The sequence below is a fragment of the Eretmochelys imbricata genome, chromosome 4, assembly GCF_965152235.1.
Source record: "Eretmochelys imbricata isolate rEreImb1 chromosome 4, rEreImb1.hap1, whole genome shotgun sequence".
NCBI lineage: Eukaryota > Metazoa > Chordata > Testudines > Cheloniidae > Eretmochelys > Eretmochelys imbricata.
The window spans coordinates 43,821,754-43,839,335 of NC_135575.1; the positions used below are offsets into that span (position 1 = coordinate 43,821,754).

Genomic DNA, 17,582 nt, shown 5'->3' on the forward strand with positions numbered 1-17,582 from the left:
TAAACCTTCTCCTGTGGCAGCAGTTCCCCTGTATCTATCATGCAGGGAAATAATCAAGGATGAGTGGCAATCCCCTGAAAAAGTTACACATTAACAGGCATGTTCTCAGATTCTACAAACTGCCTGAGTCAAAGGATGCTCTTAGAGATGTGCCTAAGGTCAATGTTGATGTAGCATCTGTAGCAAAGGACATGGTTATTCCATTCAAAAAGACTTTTCTCCAAGTATCTAACTGATAGGAAAGTGGAAGCCTCCCATGAAAGGGGAGCTGAACCAAAAGGCAAATTAGCTCAGGTGTTACAGTGTCAGTAACTGGGAATGGTGCCTTATCTGAAAGTCTTCAACCCGATTCCACATGCGCTGTCTCCCTTCAGTCAACCTGTCTGCCACTCGGAAGAAATGATTCACCAGGGAACAGACCCCAAGTCTGTGGGGACAGATGTTGTGTCACATAAATGGCCTCAAGTTCCTGCCCTTCCCTCTCAGAGGGATAAGGGATTTCAGCCAAGCACCTTATCATGCCAGGTGTCAGACCTCAGTAATGTACTGTTTGCAGGATCTTTGAGCTCCCTGGCTGAGAACGCTCATGTCTCATGTTCTTCAGAGCAGTTAGACTGGCCAGACCAGTGGTCAGATAGATCTTCCTTAAGTTAGATGTACTACTAATGTTTGGAAGCATGGGTTGTTGGGGCTTTCAACATCACTTGGTTGACGAGTTGGTGTGTGAAGATGCTCTTTCACTTCTTGTTTAGATAGACCCCTTCTCTCCCCAGCAGTTCTCCTTCCTGGACAAAGGACAGTTCTCCTTCCTGGACAGCCAGGACAAAGAAGCCAAAGACCTCCTATCAACACCATCTACACAGCCATGCATTCATCTCCAGGATGTGCATGTCCCTACCTGGAACCTTACCCTCAACTGGGAGGATGGGCAAGAACACCACTTGCATCCTCTACACCTTCAGTGTCACTCCCAGAGCCTTGTAGTCACAGCTGATCTGTTTAGGGTTGTACCTAGCAATATCATTGGTACCCTTGTGGCTAAGCAGCATGGGGTAGTGATGAACCTTGGCAACCTTTAATATCTCTTAGGCAGGGTACAGACAGGAAGCTCACCTCCCAGAACACTGTGTCACATTGGTAAATGTATGCCTCCATCTCCCACAGAAGGGACTCTCCTACCACCACCACTTTATGTCCCCTTCTTTGGGAGCAGTGGCCATGAGCCACATAGCTTTGGGGCTGGTGTCTTCGCTTTTTCTCCTGTAGCCAGTACAGCATACTGATTCTTGACCTCGAATTGACAGAGGACCTGGTTCGGGGGTGGTGCACTGTCTAATGCCCAGGGTAGTCAACAGCCTTCTTTTGCCTTTAAAGCAGGTGGTTCTTTTCTTCTCTGGTGATGCTAAAGTAATTTGTAGTCAGCTAGCATTCTCCATCCCAGATGTTTCCAAGTGTGTTCTGTCGATGAAGTCCTAATGCTCCCGGGTACTATAAAAATTAGTCATCTCCTCCTGTAGCTCTCTTACTTGTTGCTTGAGGGACCCCAACGACAGATACTTCTCTTACCAGGTGGTTCCCCATCCCTGGCTTTCTTCAGAAGGAACATGCAGCCTGCATTCCCAGCAAGTCAAGACCAGGACCTGGGTAGAAGCCATCAGGGCCCTTACAGGTGCAAGCAGAAGAAGAGCTAGCAGTGCTGTTGGCAAGGTGCAGTTTTCCTTCCACTGAAGATTCTTCCTTATAGAGTTGGTTTCAAGCCAAAGGAAAAAATCCTACCTCCCTGCCTTTCTTTGCTGGCAAACTCAGCTGGGTGACTTAGTCTCCCACCTGTTTTCGTCTCACCAGCCACACGTCTAAGTAGGCCCAGCCATTGTTTCAGTTGGATTGCTATGATCTATCTCCAAACAAACAGACAAGAACTTGTTAGCTATCAAGAATAGAATCCAAGTGGGCAAACATTTGAATAATAAACGTTGGTTACTTACCATACAGTAATTGTGGTTCTTCAAGATGTGTTGCCTACATGGATTATACAACCTGCCTTCCTTACCTGCCACTATGGAGTCCTCCTCCTCCTGGGATTCTGTGCTGGCAAAAGAACTGAGGGATGTTTGTCCCTTTCCACCTTTTATGCTGTCTAGTGAAGGGGACATGAGGACAGCTTCAGCATAGGTGTGGTCGCAATGGGCACTGCTGCCAAAAAAGAATCTGATTGTGTGTACGTGCAGTGTGTGCACGCAATAAATAGAACCCATGTGGACAATATATCTCAAAAGCCAATAGTTATATCAAGGTAAATAACCATTCTTTTTGCTGAGTTTTCTGTAATAATAAATTATGTTGTTACAGAATTGTTTCCCAAACATGTTCCTCAGGCTCACTAATTCATGGAAGCTTTACGTTTTAGACCAGCAAATCCTATATTTTGATCTGGGTGCAATTTATTTTTATTTTTGCACAGATTTACCAAACTAACTTTCAGTATTTTGATATTTAATAGGAGTATGGTATGTTGTTTTCCACAAATAATCTGAGGGTCAGCTTGTTGACATTAGCTGTAGATACTTAAATACACTAAATGTCATGGTAGCTCAAAGCACTCTTTGAAGAGCTCTTTTCTAATGTTAGTAGCCTAGTAAAAACCTTGACTTTTAATGAGACAAAGTGGATGAAATAATATCTTTTTATTGGACCAACTTTTGAAGGTGAGAGAGAGAAGCTTTCGAGCCCCACAAAGCTCTTCTGAGCTCAGTAGAAAGACAGAAGAAGAGCTCTAGGTGGCTCAAAAGCTTCTCTCTCTCTCTCTCTCACCAACAGAAGTTGGTCCAGTAAAAGATATTACCTCACCCACCTTGTTTCTCTAAGATCCAGGGATCAACAAGGCTACAACTTGACTTCTGAGTATTCCGCTTGTTTCTACATAACTATCCTTTTTATGAGTTTTATTCTTTGTCTAGACAATGTAGACTCAGTGTTCTAACTTGCTGTGGTGTTCTGGAGTGTTCATACAGGGATTTATTTTGTAGGTGTTGCACCCAATCTTCCCACAATACCCTCTGCTTCAGACTTCAATACAGTTCTGTCTAGTGACCAGAACACTTTGGATGGGACACATTCTCAGCACAGCACCAGTCAGGATGACATTGCAGGTGTAGAAGAGGGTAACCAGGGATTTCCTGCTGTTCAGCTTGCAGATGCACAGGTGTGTATTTAATGAGTTTGGGAGTTTGTTGGGAGGAAAAAATGTTTGATAAAACAAAGTAAAACGTAAGGTAGTTATATTGTTCCACCTTGTATTGTATCAAACAGTATAACCTTGAAAGCTTTGTGAGAGTCTCCTAATGTTTCCATGAGTGAGGAGTAAGAGGGCATTTCCCTTTAAATCTGAAGAGCTAGGGGATTTGTGATAAACTGAATCTGGGTCTTTTGTGTGGAGGGCCTTCCTCTGCAGACTCCTTTCCTTGCCCAGTCAGAAAGCTGGGGCTGCAATTGGATGGAACCCCCTCATCTAGCTATAAATTTAAAGCAACCAGTGGCTGAGGTAAACATGCTGCATAAGAGTTTTACTGGGCTTTTTGGGATAAATAGATTCACTACATTTCTTCTCTGTCTAAATCTTGGATTTGTACTTTTTAACAGCAATACAAATTAAATGAAATTTAAAAGGAAATATTTTTTATTTTACAATTTATATAGTTAGCTTATCACAAATACCCTCGTTTTATGATTAATAATAATAATAATAAAAAAAATTAAAACTCATTTCTGAAGCCAAAAAACAGAAGTATAAAAAATATCTAGACAACAGAACTAATTCAGAGACCTTATATTTTTTTAGGTTGTTTTCAAACCTCTTCTGAGCCATACAGGAATTCAGTCTCAAGATGCAGTGCCACTGTGCTATAGAATGTATTTCGGAGAGTATCTTTCATTCTCAGGGACTTTGGACTGTCTCAGGGCAGACATTGTTGATTCAGATACAACAAAAGAGAGAAAAAGCAAGAGAGCACGAAGGTATATTATTAAATAATTATTTTTAAATTACATATATATGTGTAAGAGTACAGAAATTGCTTTATCACCATTTCAAGTTCTGTTTTGACTTTCTGAAACACATCCTCACAGAATGGGAAAACAGTCTTTCATTAAGCTTTAATTTACTTTCACCTGGAAAAGCTACATCCAAATGATTTTGATATCTTCATATTTTACTTTTAGAAATATAGGTGCAACCTCAGAGACCCAGCTGCTTATTCAGGTTTGAGGTCTACAACAGAAAAGGCTGGAGAGAGGAGGTGGGGCTAAGGGGATGGGAGGTAGAGATGTTGACAAGGTTTAGGATGTTCCAATCCTGTAATGTAATTGTCATTTACTGAATAAAACTATATTACTTCTTTGTTTGCAAAACATCTTAGACAAAACTGGATGGTAAAATTGACAAATTACACATCAAACTACACATTTCATACAATAAAATATTGAACCAAAATGACTTTCACTTCTATTGTTTCTACTGTAGCCAATATATTGTATAATATTGGAAAACTATATAGTAAAAAATGAATAAACGATAATGCAGAGGTGGTCTCCTGAAGGAACTGAACGTTGTTATATTACTAGTTTATTGAACTTTTTATATAAAAGCTATTTAATGCTGGCCTTCTCTTTTTAAAAAATCCTTAACTTTTATCTTTTTTTTTTTTTTTTTTTGGTTAGGCAAGGAGCTGTCAATCTTCCCCCACTTGAATTCAAACCGGCATTGATGTTGGAAACTTTTAGCATTAGTGCTGTTGTAATGGAGAAGTCAATGTGTACACCCCAAAACTCCACCAATGCCCTTTCTTTTCATGACCTGAACAAGCGTTACTATAATACTTTTCACTGTAATTTTACAATTTCCTGCCAGTCCATAAGCCAGCACGTAGATATGGCACTGGTTCGGCTTATTCATCAATTCAGTACAATGATAGATGATATTAAAGCTACACAGACGGACATCAAACTCAGCAGATACACTGCTGGGTCGGCCTCTCCAACACCTACCTTTAAAACCCGCAAACATAGAGACTTTCGCTCTTCTGACTTTAGCCGCAGCTCCCGAGGAAGCATTAATGGAGGCAGCAGAGTAAACAACGCAAAGAACAAAAGAACCAATAATGAGAACAATAAAAAAGAATCTCGAAACAAGAATTCTCTTGGGAGATCAGAAAGAAGAACTTCTAAAGTATCCAGGAAGGGTTCAAAGGATGTGGTTGATCACATGACCATTCATATGGATGACTCAGATTCAATTACAGTGTCAGAACAGAGTGAGCCCTCTGCAGAGTGCTGGCAAAATATGTATAAACTGCTGAATTTTTATTCACTTATCTCTGATCCAACAGGGATTTTAGAAAAATCATCTGAAACTTTTGGGCCAACAGGTGAGATGTTTTAGGGTTGAAAATAATTTAATTTACATAGATTTTTGTAGTATTGGATTCTGATAGATTTTACAAATGGGAAGATTCTTTCCTAAATGATTTACTAAAAGTTGTCAATATTTGTGTAGTTCTGCTCAGAAAAATGACTGTAAAATGGAATTATTGAGTTCAGGTTGGCATCTTATTGGCTTCCAAACAAAATGTTTCCTGTTTGCAAGTAAACTTCTGATTTGCCAAGTGAGGGAAATCCATTTAATTGACAAATGATAATATTCATACTTCTCTACATGTAAATTCCATTATTACATTTCTTTTAATGTTATGTTTAAAGTGTTTAAAAGGAAACTTATCCACCAAAACTAAATTACTAGAGATTTCTGGCCATTAAACTGACCAGAAATATTAAGGAAATCTAATTAAAGATGAAATATTTCAAGGAGGCAAATTTCTCCTGGTTTTTTTTTTTAAATGGGGTTTACCTGTCTAAAATCTCTCACACCACTTTTTAAGTGAAGGGAGCTATGCCTAATAATTAGGCACAATGGCCGCTGCTCATTATGAAAGCTGATATCTAGTCACATAGGCGTGCCAGTGTATTAAATACTCATTCTAGGCTGTAACATTCAGCAAATATTTTTAGTTCAAGGGGATCAGCAATTGTTAACAGTACAATAATGAAATCATCTGTAGTTACAGTTATTATTTAATCTTTAATGTCTTGGTTTTTGCTCAGTTGTGACAACGTTACTGGACTGATGTGAGTGACATACCAGTGGTTAGCCAGAATGTCGCCGCCTTATACAGGAAATAATTCCTAGTTTCAAATACAAATTTAAATAGGTTTCACAGTAGATCATTTACTCAAGTTTTCACTGAATAATTGGTATATATTTGTGCAGGTGTTCGGAGCCCTACTGAACCTGCATGTAGAGTTGTGTTTGAGAATGAACAGGACAATAGCAGCTTGAGCAAGACACAGAGGAAGCGCAGTCTTGTTACTTCTGAACCTCAGCACGTGACTCTAATAGTCTTTGGAATAGGCATGGTGAATCGCACACACCTTGAAGCAGATATTGGTGGACTAACAATGGAATCAGAGCTGAAGAGGATTCATGGAAGTTTCACACTAAAAGAAAAAATGAAAGGTGGGAGAGGCTTTTCTTTGACTAGTAAACATCTTCCAGCCAGGCAACAGCAAATGTATGTAATAATGGTGTAAAAATACCCAAGTTTACATAAAATATTTCTTATGTAACATTTATTTAAAACTTCAAAAAACTGAAATATAATGAAAAAACTTTTAGAAAATGAAAGTGTAGCTTACATTTTTGCAACTTTCCTTCACCAGCTAGTGTTTAAATGTGAGGCTATTTAATACAATTATCAAACACTGTGACATTTACGTTAGCTTGTACTGTATTTTGGCAAGCAATTGACATATATGGAAGCATTTTACTATATTCCAGTATTTCTAAAGTATTTTCTCTTTCCTCTTAAAGATGTACTGCACCAAAAGATGACTGAGACCTGTGCCACTGCTCATATAGGTGGTGTTAACATTGTTCTGCTGGAGGGAATTACACCAAATATCCAGTGAGTGTGAAGCCAAAAACAATTTAAAAATAACAAAACACATTTGTATAGAAATGGAGAATCAGCTGTATGTACAGAGAAACGTATGGGACTTGCTGTGGAGGCCGGGGCCCTGATCTTATAATGAGGTCTGAATCCATGCAGTCCCCTTTAAGTCAGTAGAGCTCTATGGGCAGCCATGTAGAGCTTGTTGTTGGAATGGGTCTCAAGTCTGGGTCCTAAAACTAATTTTTATACAGACACAGACAAGGTTTTTTAAACTAAAGCATAATTTTTTTGTTTCATGACAGCATTTATAGTGAGAGATCCATTTTTCTTGCCCAGACAATATACAGTGCAAACATTTGTATTTGGAGTAAATCCTGCTTGCATTACATAAATAATTCCATAAAAGTTAATGAGACTATTCGTGTGAGTACAATGAACAGTATTTGGGCTATGGTGAACATACAGTCATCTATAACTATGGCCCCAATCAGTTAAACCCTTAGGTATATACTTAACTATACAGATATGAATACTCCTGTGGACTTCAGTAGGTCTACTCCCATTAGCAAAGGGTATGTGCAGAAGAGTTTGCAGGATCATTGCCTAAACAAATGAATGGTTGGATTGTGAAAAATGGTAGGAAATAGATCCACTGAATAAAAATATTTTTTCACAACATCATAGCTTTCTTTGAGCAATTTTCTCCTGCTTTATGTGTACACAGTGACTCAATGACATTATGTGTATCTGCAGTTATTTCTATAATGTTTCTAATAATTACTTTTTAAAAGTTTGTAGAGTTCCTTGAATGGTACACAGAGGTTCTTAAATCAGAGTATTTAATCTTTTAATGCTGATTCTTCCCATATGAGATCTTCTTGCTTCATAAAGGATGAACTTTTTGACCCCTCATGTTGCATGGTCCTTTAAATTACTTTACCTCTATAAGGTCTGTTCTTTACCCCTATACAACTGACAAAATTTTAAAATATCACCTTTTACGCATGAACATCTAGAATGACTTGCTCAATGTCCATGCAGTTTGCACTTTTGCTATGTTCACAAACTCAGGTTAGAAGTGCATGCTTGTTTTTCTTTCTTCCTTTCCATTTGAATCTCTTTATATTTGAGTTGCAGAGCACTACAAATAAAATTACAATTTTTCATAATGTAAATCACTGTCACGCCGTTTCTCAATGTTAGTTGGGTAACCCTCAGTATGCTACTTTGGCCTTTAAAATATGCATAGTGATGAGATGACTAAGGAGACTGTCTCATGTGAAAAGTCACTCATGTCTCATTTTTAAAAATAATTCTTGTCAAGTTCTCTCCACTATATAAATTCTAACTAAATATTGCAATATTGTTTTCTGTACTAAAAACCTGTATTATTGATATTGTCCATACCCAAATTGCTAAACATACATACATATTTAACAAGTGTGAATAAAAGCTCTGAACTGTCAGCCATGTAATACTTTAGATGATGGCTGAAATTAATGTTTCTGTTCAATGCAGTGTCTTTGATCTTGCACACAGAAAAATAGGGATGCAACAAAATGGGAAAAATTACTAAAGTTTCTAAAAACCAGTGTCAACTTGTTAAAATTTAATATATTTTTAGATAATTTGTCATATTGTGGGTTACATATATTTAACTAATTTTGCATGAATGTTTATTCTTTATTTGCTTTTTGTTTTTCTTGCTTTCTCTTCAATCTTCATCTGTAGACTGGAGGATTTTCCTACATCTCCTACAAGCACAGCCAAACAAGAGTTTCTGTATGTCATATTATTATGTTTAATGGACTTGCAATTAGCATTGTGTTGTGTAGTTAAAGGCTGCATTATTACTGTGTTTGAGTGTAGCCAGTTGCTGCTTCATAACGTTCTAGTTTAATAAACAATAAACTCTAAATTAGTTAGTATGGTCCACTAATTATATACTAAGAAAATTTATGGGTGTTCATTGAACAGTCTACCCTTTTGCCCAATTGTATGCACTGTGCTATAGTTGCTGAAGAACTAGACTGGTTCTAATAACTATTAAAGCCTAATTCTTTGGCCGTTCTTTACGCTGCTACTATATGTTTTAATGATATGAAATCGTGCTGATCCAGGTAAGAGAACAGGTTCATTAGACCATTCTTATCCCACTGTGGGCCTGCTCTTATTGATTTCACTGTGGATTTTTTGTCTTTACTTATTCTTGCATCTAATAATTAAATATTTGAAACTATAAGTACACATATTAGTTATCTTTAAAAGATACTGTTCTATTTAAAACTTACAGAACTTCCAAATCCATTCCCTAACTTGCACATGTACAGGGGACCCTGTGCCCGTGAGTCTCCCCTTCCCATATAGAAATGGACTGTGTTGTCTTCATGTTCACTTTCTCCCTTTCCCCTGCCCTCAGATCCAAAGAAGGTCTTCCACAACTCTGGGACTTCACACCAAGAAAAAAGGTTGGGGGTGGGAAGTAGGCTAGTTGTCAAAACTGTTAAGTTCTTGTCCCTCATTGACTCTGCAGACATCCGGGCAAAAATGTAGATGTGGGCAGAAACTGTATTTTCCAAAACAGCTACTTGGTGGGGAGTCCCTTCTTACCATTGATCAACCCCACATACCTTTGCAGGGACTCTGGGGCAACTACCGTATGCAGAAGTCTGTGGGTGTGAGGGGTGGGGATAATGCTGTGGGATACAGACTTGGCACAGAGCCTTCATGTAGATATCATCTGGCCTTCTGCTGATTTCTCCTTTCTAATCTCTCCCAAGTTCTGTTGGGTTTGGGGGCTGGCACTGTAGCCTGTTTGGTGAGGAAATCCTTCCCATCTTTTCCTTCTTCCTCCTTCTCCCGCCCAGTTTAACTGGTTCAGGAAGTACTGCAGAATGGAACCTTGGAGCAATTTTCTCCCCTTCAGCCTACTTCCACAGGTTTTCCCATAGAGCTATGAGTTCCTGTTTGCCAAATCACCTTCCAGTTGTTCCCTTTTAAAATGACAATCTATAGAACTGATCCAATACGACAAAAACTAGTACTTGAATGAATTATTTGGTGAATAGCTGCAGTGTTTGTTTAATAACATTTGAATAATATTGAGCTAGCTCTAGTGCTATATATATATTTTTTGTTAGATGTATAATGCTTGCTAAGAATGAATAGGATGGTGTTTTAAGTGTTCTGAACCCCTGCTTTCCATGTTGGCAGCATCTTAGAGCAGACACTTATAGTAAGATACTTTAATTAAATGAAAAATTAAGTACTTGCCCAGGGAGCACAGTTAACTTAGTTGTTAGATATAAAGGAGGTCTAGATTTGTGAGTTTTGAGCTTCAAGTCTGGAACCAGTGAAATGTGGGTTTCTGTCATTTAATTTAATTACATTGGCTCTGTATTTGTTTTTGTGATTTCCTCCCCTCTTCCCCCCCCCCCCCCCGCCCCTTTCTGGTACATTAGCTTAATGTTTTTCTTTAAATTGTATTAGAAATACTGCTCATGTTTCAGCACCAAGACGGTGTACATTCAGATGTTGTTTTTAAACAGGGAATTTTTTTATCATAGAATCAAACAGTGAATATTTTAATGCTGACTATGACACTTTTTCAACAAATTGTGTAGTGGATGATTGCGTTGGTGTCTTGGCATAGATTGGGGAAACTGCTTCAATGTTCCTTCTTGCTGAGAGTTACACTGATGATGACTGAACAGCTAGTTGAGTCAATATTTTGAAACAGTGGTGTAAGGAATTTATTCTGGACTGACTCGCATCCTTATGGTGCTGGAGTGTTGAGTGGTTGAGGGAAAGACATAGGTAGGGAACATAATTCTGTCCCCTGTTAATTTCTGCTTGGAATGAGATTTACAGGAACGCTAACATAAACAGAGTGGTATTTTTTTGTGTTGGCCACATGTGTTTTATATTTTTTAAAAGCTAGAACAAAACACACACATCCAATTTTGAAGGAAAGCATATTTGCCTAATACTGTTGTGAAAACATTAATGAACAAATTAGGACTTTTCCTCCTTGGAAGTGTGTCTTCCACATTTCTGTGAGAGCACCTTATAATAAAATTAAACAACCCTCTCTACCCCTGAATTTTAATCCATGACAATCTGGGTCCCTTAAAGCTGCTGCCTTCCTTCTAGCCATGGGATCCTGAACAAGAACTTGTTTCAACTCCCAGCAATATCTATTCTTAATCTGATAACCTAGTGTTAGAACAGATGTTTGGAAGACCTGTGACTGAATTAGAGTGACACAGTTCTCTCCTGCTGTGAGCAGAAAAAACACTGCCTTTGTTGTACTCCCACCTCTTGGGTTCTTTGAGCTAGCTGGGCCTTTGGCATAGTGTTGGAGAATAACACTTGAAATAACTTTTAATTACTTTAACATTTCCGCTGGGAAGATAATCTACATAAATACTATGAGATCAGGTTGCCCAAAAATTAAATCCCATTTTTCCTCTTAACTTTATCATTGTAATATTAATACTGTGAAGAATATTACAGTTATAACCCTTAGAGAAAATTGCTGCTCAAATCATCTGAGCTGAAAGTTGAAAATTTCATTCTATACTAATTGGCAAACTATGTTGCTAATATATTGCCTCTTCTAAATTATATTCCTATCATATGTATTAAACCCTAATAGTGTATGCCATAGTACTTGAAATCTTGTCTGAGTAAAATTCCAATAACTGACCACAAAGATGAGAAATAGTCATGGATTTGTTGTTCTTTATAACATGGTTGTTGAAGATGAAAAACACTGGTAGAATTACAAACACATAGTGCAATTGTGTTTCTTTCACAGCTGTATTATGTGATGACACCTTTGAAATTAGTGTAGTTTGAAGTTTACATTTGTGAAGTTAGGGCTATTTAAACTTGAATATTCCTACACCAAAAAAGCAAATTGTTTGCTACATATTAACTGCAAATTGAGACAGAATCCTGTCCAGTAGTCTAGTAGTTGTTAAAATAAAGTCTCTCTGAGTATCTGTCACTATAGAGGATTGTTTAAAATTCTTGAGGAAAAAATGAGGATGAAATAGGTGAGATAGAATCACAATTGTGTTCATTGTATGTGTAGTGTGTGTATGCAGTCTGTGTGTAGTCACAAATTATCTTATATTTCATTCTTATAATAGTTGAACAGACATTTTGCTATGCATGCCTTATAATTTTGTTAAATGTAATAAACAGCATAAACTGGATAGTTGCTTATACAGCATGTACTGCATCTGCGTGTGCATAAATAGAAACTAAGTAGGCATGTATATTGTTTATAAATTGCTAATACAAGTGTATTCATCTTAATACTCGATGATTCAGCTAATTTGTTGTTAAAAAGCTATGTCAATATATATATTTAAATATTTTGAGAAAAGGATGCAAATAACCATATTTTGTTGTTTGTTAGAACTGTAGTCAAATGCAGTATTGCCAAATCACAGGCTCTTTATAGTGCCCAACGAGGATTGAAAACAAATAACGCTGCAGTGTTGAAAGTGGGAGCTATCAGCATCAACATTCCTCAACACCCTGCCACTCTACACAGCATGATGGTGCGCAGTTCTCACCAGCTTTCCAAACAGATCTCAGACCTCATCAGGCAACCATCAACAGCGTAAGTTTTGCTTTATTTGCCATCCTGTATGGACCTATCTTACTTTCTATCCTCTTATGTGCTAATGCTGCTCTGTGGGAGAATGGGGCCAACACTGTATAATGAATGCATTAGGATATCTAATAGTTGTTTCTCGTATCTCTTCTTCTAAATAGCCCACAGCCTCCAAAAGAAGATGTTGCAACTCCATTGCCCTCTGAAAAGACACCAACAAGTGTTAATCAGACTCCAGTTGAAACCAATGAATTTCCACAGCTGCCAGAAGGCTTAGAGAAGAAGCCCATAGTTCTTAAATTCAGTGCCATGATAGATGGTATAGCTATTGGAGCAGCACTCTTGCCATCTCTAAAAGCAGAATATAAGATGGGAAGAATGAGAAGTCACGGAATGACAGGTAACCATGGGCGCTGACTCCGACGGAAAAATATTAGCGGATGCTAACACCCTCCGGTAGCCAAGCTCCCCTTCCTCTCCCCTGCCCTAGACTTGCCAGTGGCCCTGCCAATCAATTCCTCCTCCTCCCTCCCAGCGCCTGCCACCTGCAGTGGATCAGCTGTTCCACGGCGTGCAGCAGGCACTGGAAGGGAATGGGAGGAGCGGGGAAAGGGTGCGCTCAGGGGAGGGGCAGAACAAGGAGGAGCGGGGGCAGGAAGAGGGGGACATAGTGGGGATTTGGGGGAAGTGGTGGAGTAGGGGCAGGACCTGGGGCTGAGTTGGGGTTGAGAAACCCCCAGGGACAGCTGGAAGCCAGTACTCCGTGAAACTTTGAAAAGATCACGGTCACTTTTTAATATTGATTTCACTAGAAAAGATCAAATGTGACATTATGGGTTCCTATTCAGTTTTATGGTAATTATACCTTTTTAATCCAGTTGCTCTTTGTTTTTCCTTGTGGCTATGAATTTATATGAACAGGTTAGTATGAGAGAATTTATATTAATAAGGAACCAGAATATAGTAAAAATCAATCCTGCAGATATGACTATTTAGTGTATTAAAATAAAATAGGAGGGTAGTTCTAGTAGATTTTCTTATAAAGAGTAATTGCACAAGGCATAGGCCAGTGAGGACAGATACAAAGATCTGGAATTTTTGACCAAGTGGCTGCAACTTCATTAATTCCATAACAGGATAATTTCTCAGGCAACCTGTCCTAGCAGCAGTGAAACCAGAAAGAACATCAGTGCTCCTACCTTCTTCCTATTGGCTGTGCATATCCTGAGCATCACTGTCCCAGGTCTTAACAACGCCCTGTCATAGTCTGTTTTACCCCAACGTTTATCATGGCTTGCAATCTAGAACAGCTTACTGCCTGGGAACCCCTGATCTCATAGTGATGGCTCAGGTTTTTCCACAAATCCAACCTCTTTTCCTGAGAAAACTGTGTTGATGCCTAATTCTTAAGGGAAGAATGGAGGCATCCCAAACCCGCCCAGGCTCTGTGATTTTTGGGAGAACCAATCACAACCATTATCTGCCTTGGTGGAAAGTGAGGTTTGAAACCTCTGCTGCCAGGACCTACTAGACAAAGCTGTGATTCTGTGAAATAAAAAGCATATTAATAAACCAAACAGAATTCATACTGATTCATCAAAAAGCACTGTTGTGTACGGTAACTGCAAACTGACCACATAATTTGCACACCAAGAGTGGAAAATATATGAACACCACATCTAGAAGCGTGAAAGTTACTGAAAGGTAAGTAACCCATTTCTCCAGTTAGGTGTCAACATGTACGTCATGTGCAAGAGATTGGAGTGTTTTGAATAGCAGTGTCTGTTAGGGCCATGCATGTGTTCTGTTGCACCGTGTGTTCCTGTGCAACAGCATAAAAGGCAGAGCAGCCAGGACCGTCCCTCAGTTCCTTGTTACTTCCTACGGCATCAAGACAGAACCTAACAAGTATCTGACCCAGTACTCCTGTGAGCTCCAAAACCTGTGTTTTTGTGCCTATTGCTACCCCTTATGATGGATTCTAAGCAGTCAGATTTGAAACCCTACCTATCCTGTGACTGCCTCATCCCCCTCATAAATGGACACAGTTGATGATTTTTCTTCTTGGGACAGAGCCACATCCTGGACAGGTGTTCTGTGTGCCAGTTGTCTCCTTAAAGATTCTCAAGTCCAGGTACGCTTGGCTCAAATTACAGTTGATAGAGAAGTCCAAGCTTTTGACCTTGAGGAGATGCTAACAGCTACACTGGAGTCAAATCAGTTTTGGCCAGCACTTCCACCGAAATCTGAGGCCAGAGAGAGGAGGGAACTGAAGAAAGTCAGTGTCGAGAGTGCTGATGCCAATCTCAGCACTGCCAACTTCAGCACCAACAGGTCTGGCGCCTAGTCCCCTGGCACCAAAGAATGACTACAGGAGGCAAGGCAGGATGGAGTACAAACATAGTTCCAAACATTATGTGGACTCCACGTGCCACTCTTCCAAAGACAAAGCCGCCAAACTCTTTATGATTTCCAAATTGGAGGAGGCCAGCTGGTCAGTCAGTGTGGCACATGGGGATGAAGGCCCGGTGCTGACCTTGTTACTGGGCATGGCAACTGGCACCAGTAGCTGAACCTGTCAAGGATTAGTGTTCCACACCAAAGTAGAGGCTTGCACTGAGGCCTACACCACTCTTTGGCCCTCCATTTGAGGAAGCATACCTCTCATCACCTTCTTCGACCTACTCATTCTCACTGTCTCAGGTAGAGATCACTCTCACCTACCATCAGAGAGTGTTGTGACCCTAAGCAGGGTTCTGGAGGCTATCCATTTTGAGCTCCACTTCTAAGGAGATGTGAATGGCACTGGATCAGACAACATCAACCCAGTCATTACCTCTGTAGCCTACTGCTCTGTCTGTATTGGCCATATTGGGACCCTCTGTTGCATATGTCCCAGAGCAGATCCCCTCCCATGCCTCAAGGAGGAAATCCTACTCCCCAGCAGCATCAATAGATGGCCACCCAGAGGCTGACATCGGCATCTAGGAGTAGACAATAATGAAGGGAGAGTAACAATATCAATCCCCATCTCAGGAATCCTCATTGTTGCCAGATGAAGTGGTGGCAATTGTCCCAGTGCCTGTGGTTGATGACACTATGGCTTTCCAGGACCTCCTGTCCTAAATCACAGAGACTCTGGATGTTGAAACCACACTAACCTAGGAGAGGTCTCTTAAGCTCTTTGATATACTGAGGTCAACAACCCTGGCCATGTTTGTCTTCATGATCAACAAAGACATACTTACACTGGTAAAGGGTCTGTGGCAGACCTCTGCCATTCTGCCCCCCACATCTAACTGAGTGGAAGAGAAGTACCAGGTGCTTCCAAAGCACTTTGAACACTTGTGCATACACCCAAATGCTGTCTCTGATCATGTTGGCAGTCCAAGAAAAGTCTGGCCACAAAAGGACCCTGAATAAAGCTCAACTTCTTCAGGATATATTCCTCCGCTTCATTGCAACTTTGCATTACAGATTACCTGGCCATGTTCTGATCCATGTCCGCTTGTACAGCAGTTCTGGCCACCTTTTAACCTTCTTACGCTCTCCGTCAGTTTCTTCCTGTTTTTCTGTAGGATTTTGAACAAGAAGAGGGAGGCTTTCCCAGATGAGTAAGTTACATACAAAGGAGGAGGACATCATTCAACTCCCAGAGCAAACAGCCTGAATATCCTCCATGGAGAAGATCTTGATGCTCCACGAGATGGCCATCTTTGTCCTTTGTTCACCATGCACAGTCACAGAGTCAGCACGTGTGATGGGAGTATTTGGCTCTAATGTGGCTCCCGTCAAAAGCCTGCCAGCACTTTAAGGAACTGTCTTGCCCCTCTCCAACACTCTTGGCCCTGGTCTACACTAGGACTTTAGGTCAAATTTAGCAGCGTTAAATCGATGTAAACCTGCACCCGTCCACACGATGAAGCCCTTTTTTCCGACTTAAAGGGCTCTTAAAATCGATTTCCTTACTCCACCCCTGACAAGTGGATTAGCGCTTAAATCGGCCTTGCCAGGTCGAATTTGGAGTACTGTGGACACAATTCGATGGTATTGGCCTCCGGGAGCTATCCCAGAGTGCTCTATTGTGACCGCTCTGGACAGCACTCTCAACTCAGATGCACTGGCCAGGTAGACAGGAAAAGAACTGCGAACTTTTGAATCTCATTTCCGGAGACTGTGGGAACTGTGGGATAGCTACCCACAGTGCAACACTCCGGAAGTCGACGCTTGCCTCGGTACTGTGGAAGCACTCCGCCGAGTTAATGCACTTCATGCACTTAGAGCATTTTCTGTGGGGACATACACGCTCGAATATATAAAACCGATTTCTAAAAAAACGACTTCTATAAATTCGACCTAATTTCGTAGTGTAGACATACCCTTGGTCTACTGTCACAACAGACAAGTGGGTATGGACATTTTGCCCATGACTACCCTATTCATTTCCACAGTTGACCCTCCCCCCATCCCCCCAGCCCAGTTGCTCTTCACAAGAGTAACCTTTCTCACAAGAGCCTGTTGCAAAACACAGTGATCTTAGAGGGAATATCTCAGGCGTAAAGAGAAGAGGCGGCTTCTGCTCATAATATTTCCTTATCCCAAAGAAAACAGGGGCCCTTTGTCCTTTCCTGGACCTCTGAGACTGAATAAATATATACACCACCTCAGATTCAAAATGGTGACACGTCAGTCATTCCATCCAAGATGCGCACTTTCACATAGCCATTCACTTGGCCCATAGGAAGTACTTGAGATTCACAATGGAGCCAAATCACTACTAGTACAAGATATTGCCATTTGGACTCTCCACAACACCAAGAGTTTTTTAAAAATACCTAGGAGTGTTAGTATATAGAGTTTTGTGGTCCCTGATGAGATGAAACTGTTATGAATGAATGAGGTTGTCTTGAGTTTATTTTCACAGGTTATCAGTACAGATACAGAGTTGG

The 17,582-nt window shown here is 40.1% G+C and overlaps 1 protein-coding gene across 2 annotated transcripts in view; it reads left to right on the forward strand.

Moving 5' to 3' along the window:
* The window catches only part of BLTP1 (bridge-like lipid transfer protein family member 1), a 244,078-nt gene that overhangs the window by 161,007 nt on the left and 65,489 nt on the right, over positions 1-17,582 (forward strand). For both annotated transcript variants that reach the window (XM_077815193.1, XM_077815194.1), the window contains exons 45-52: positions 3,027-3,202; positions 3,839-4,014; positions 4,717-5,423; positions 6,323-6,568; positions 6,923-7,016; positions 8,736-8,786; positions 12,433-12,639; positions 12,795-13,033. In XM_077815193.1, the coding sequence (XP_077671319.1) occupies positions 3,027-3,202; positions 3,839-4,014; positions 4,717-5,423; positions 6,323-6,568; positions 6,923-7,016; positions 8,736-8,786; positions 12,433-12,639; positions 12,795-13,033 (1,896 nt within the window). The remainder of the gene's footprint in view (positions 1-3,026; positions 3,203-3,838; positions 4,015-4,716; positions 5,424-6,322; positions 6,569-6,922; positions 7,017-8,735; positions 8,787-12,432; positions 12,640-12,794; positions 13,034-17,582) is intronic.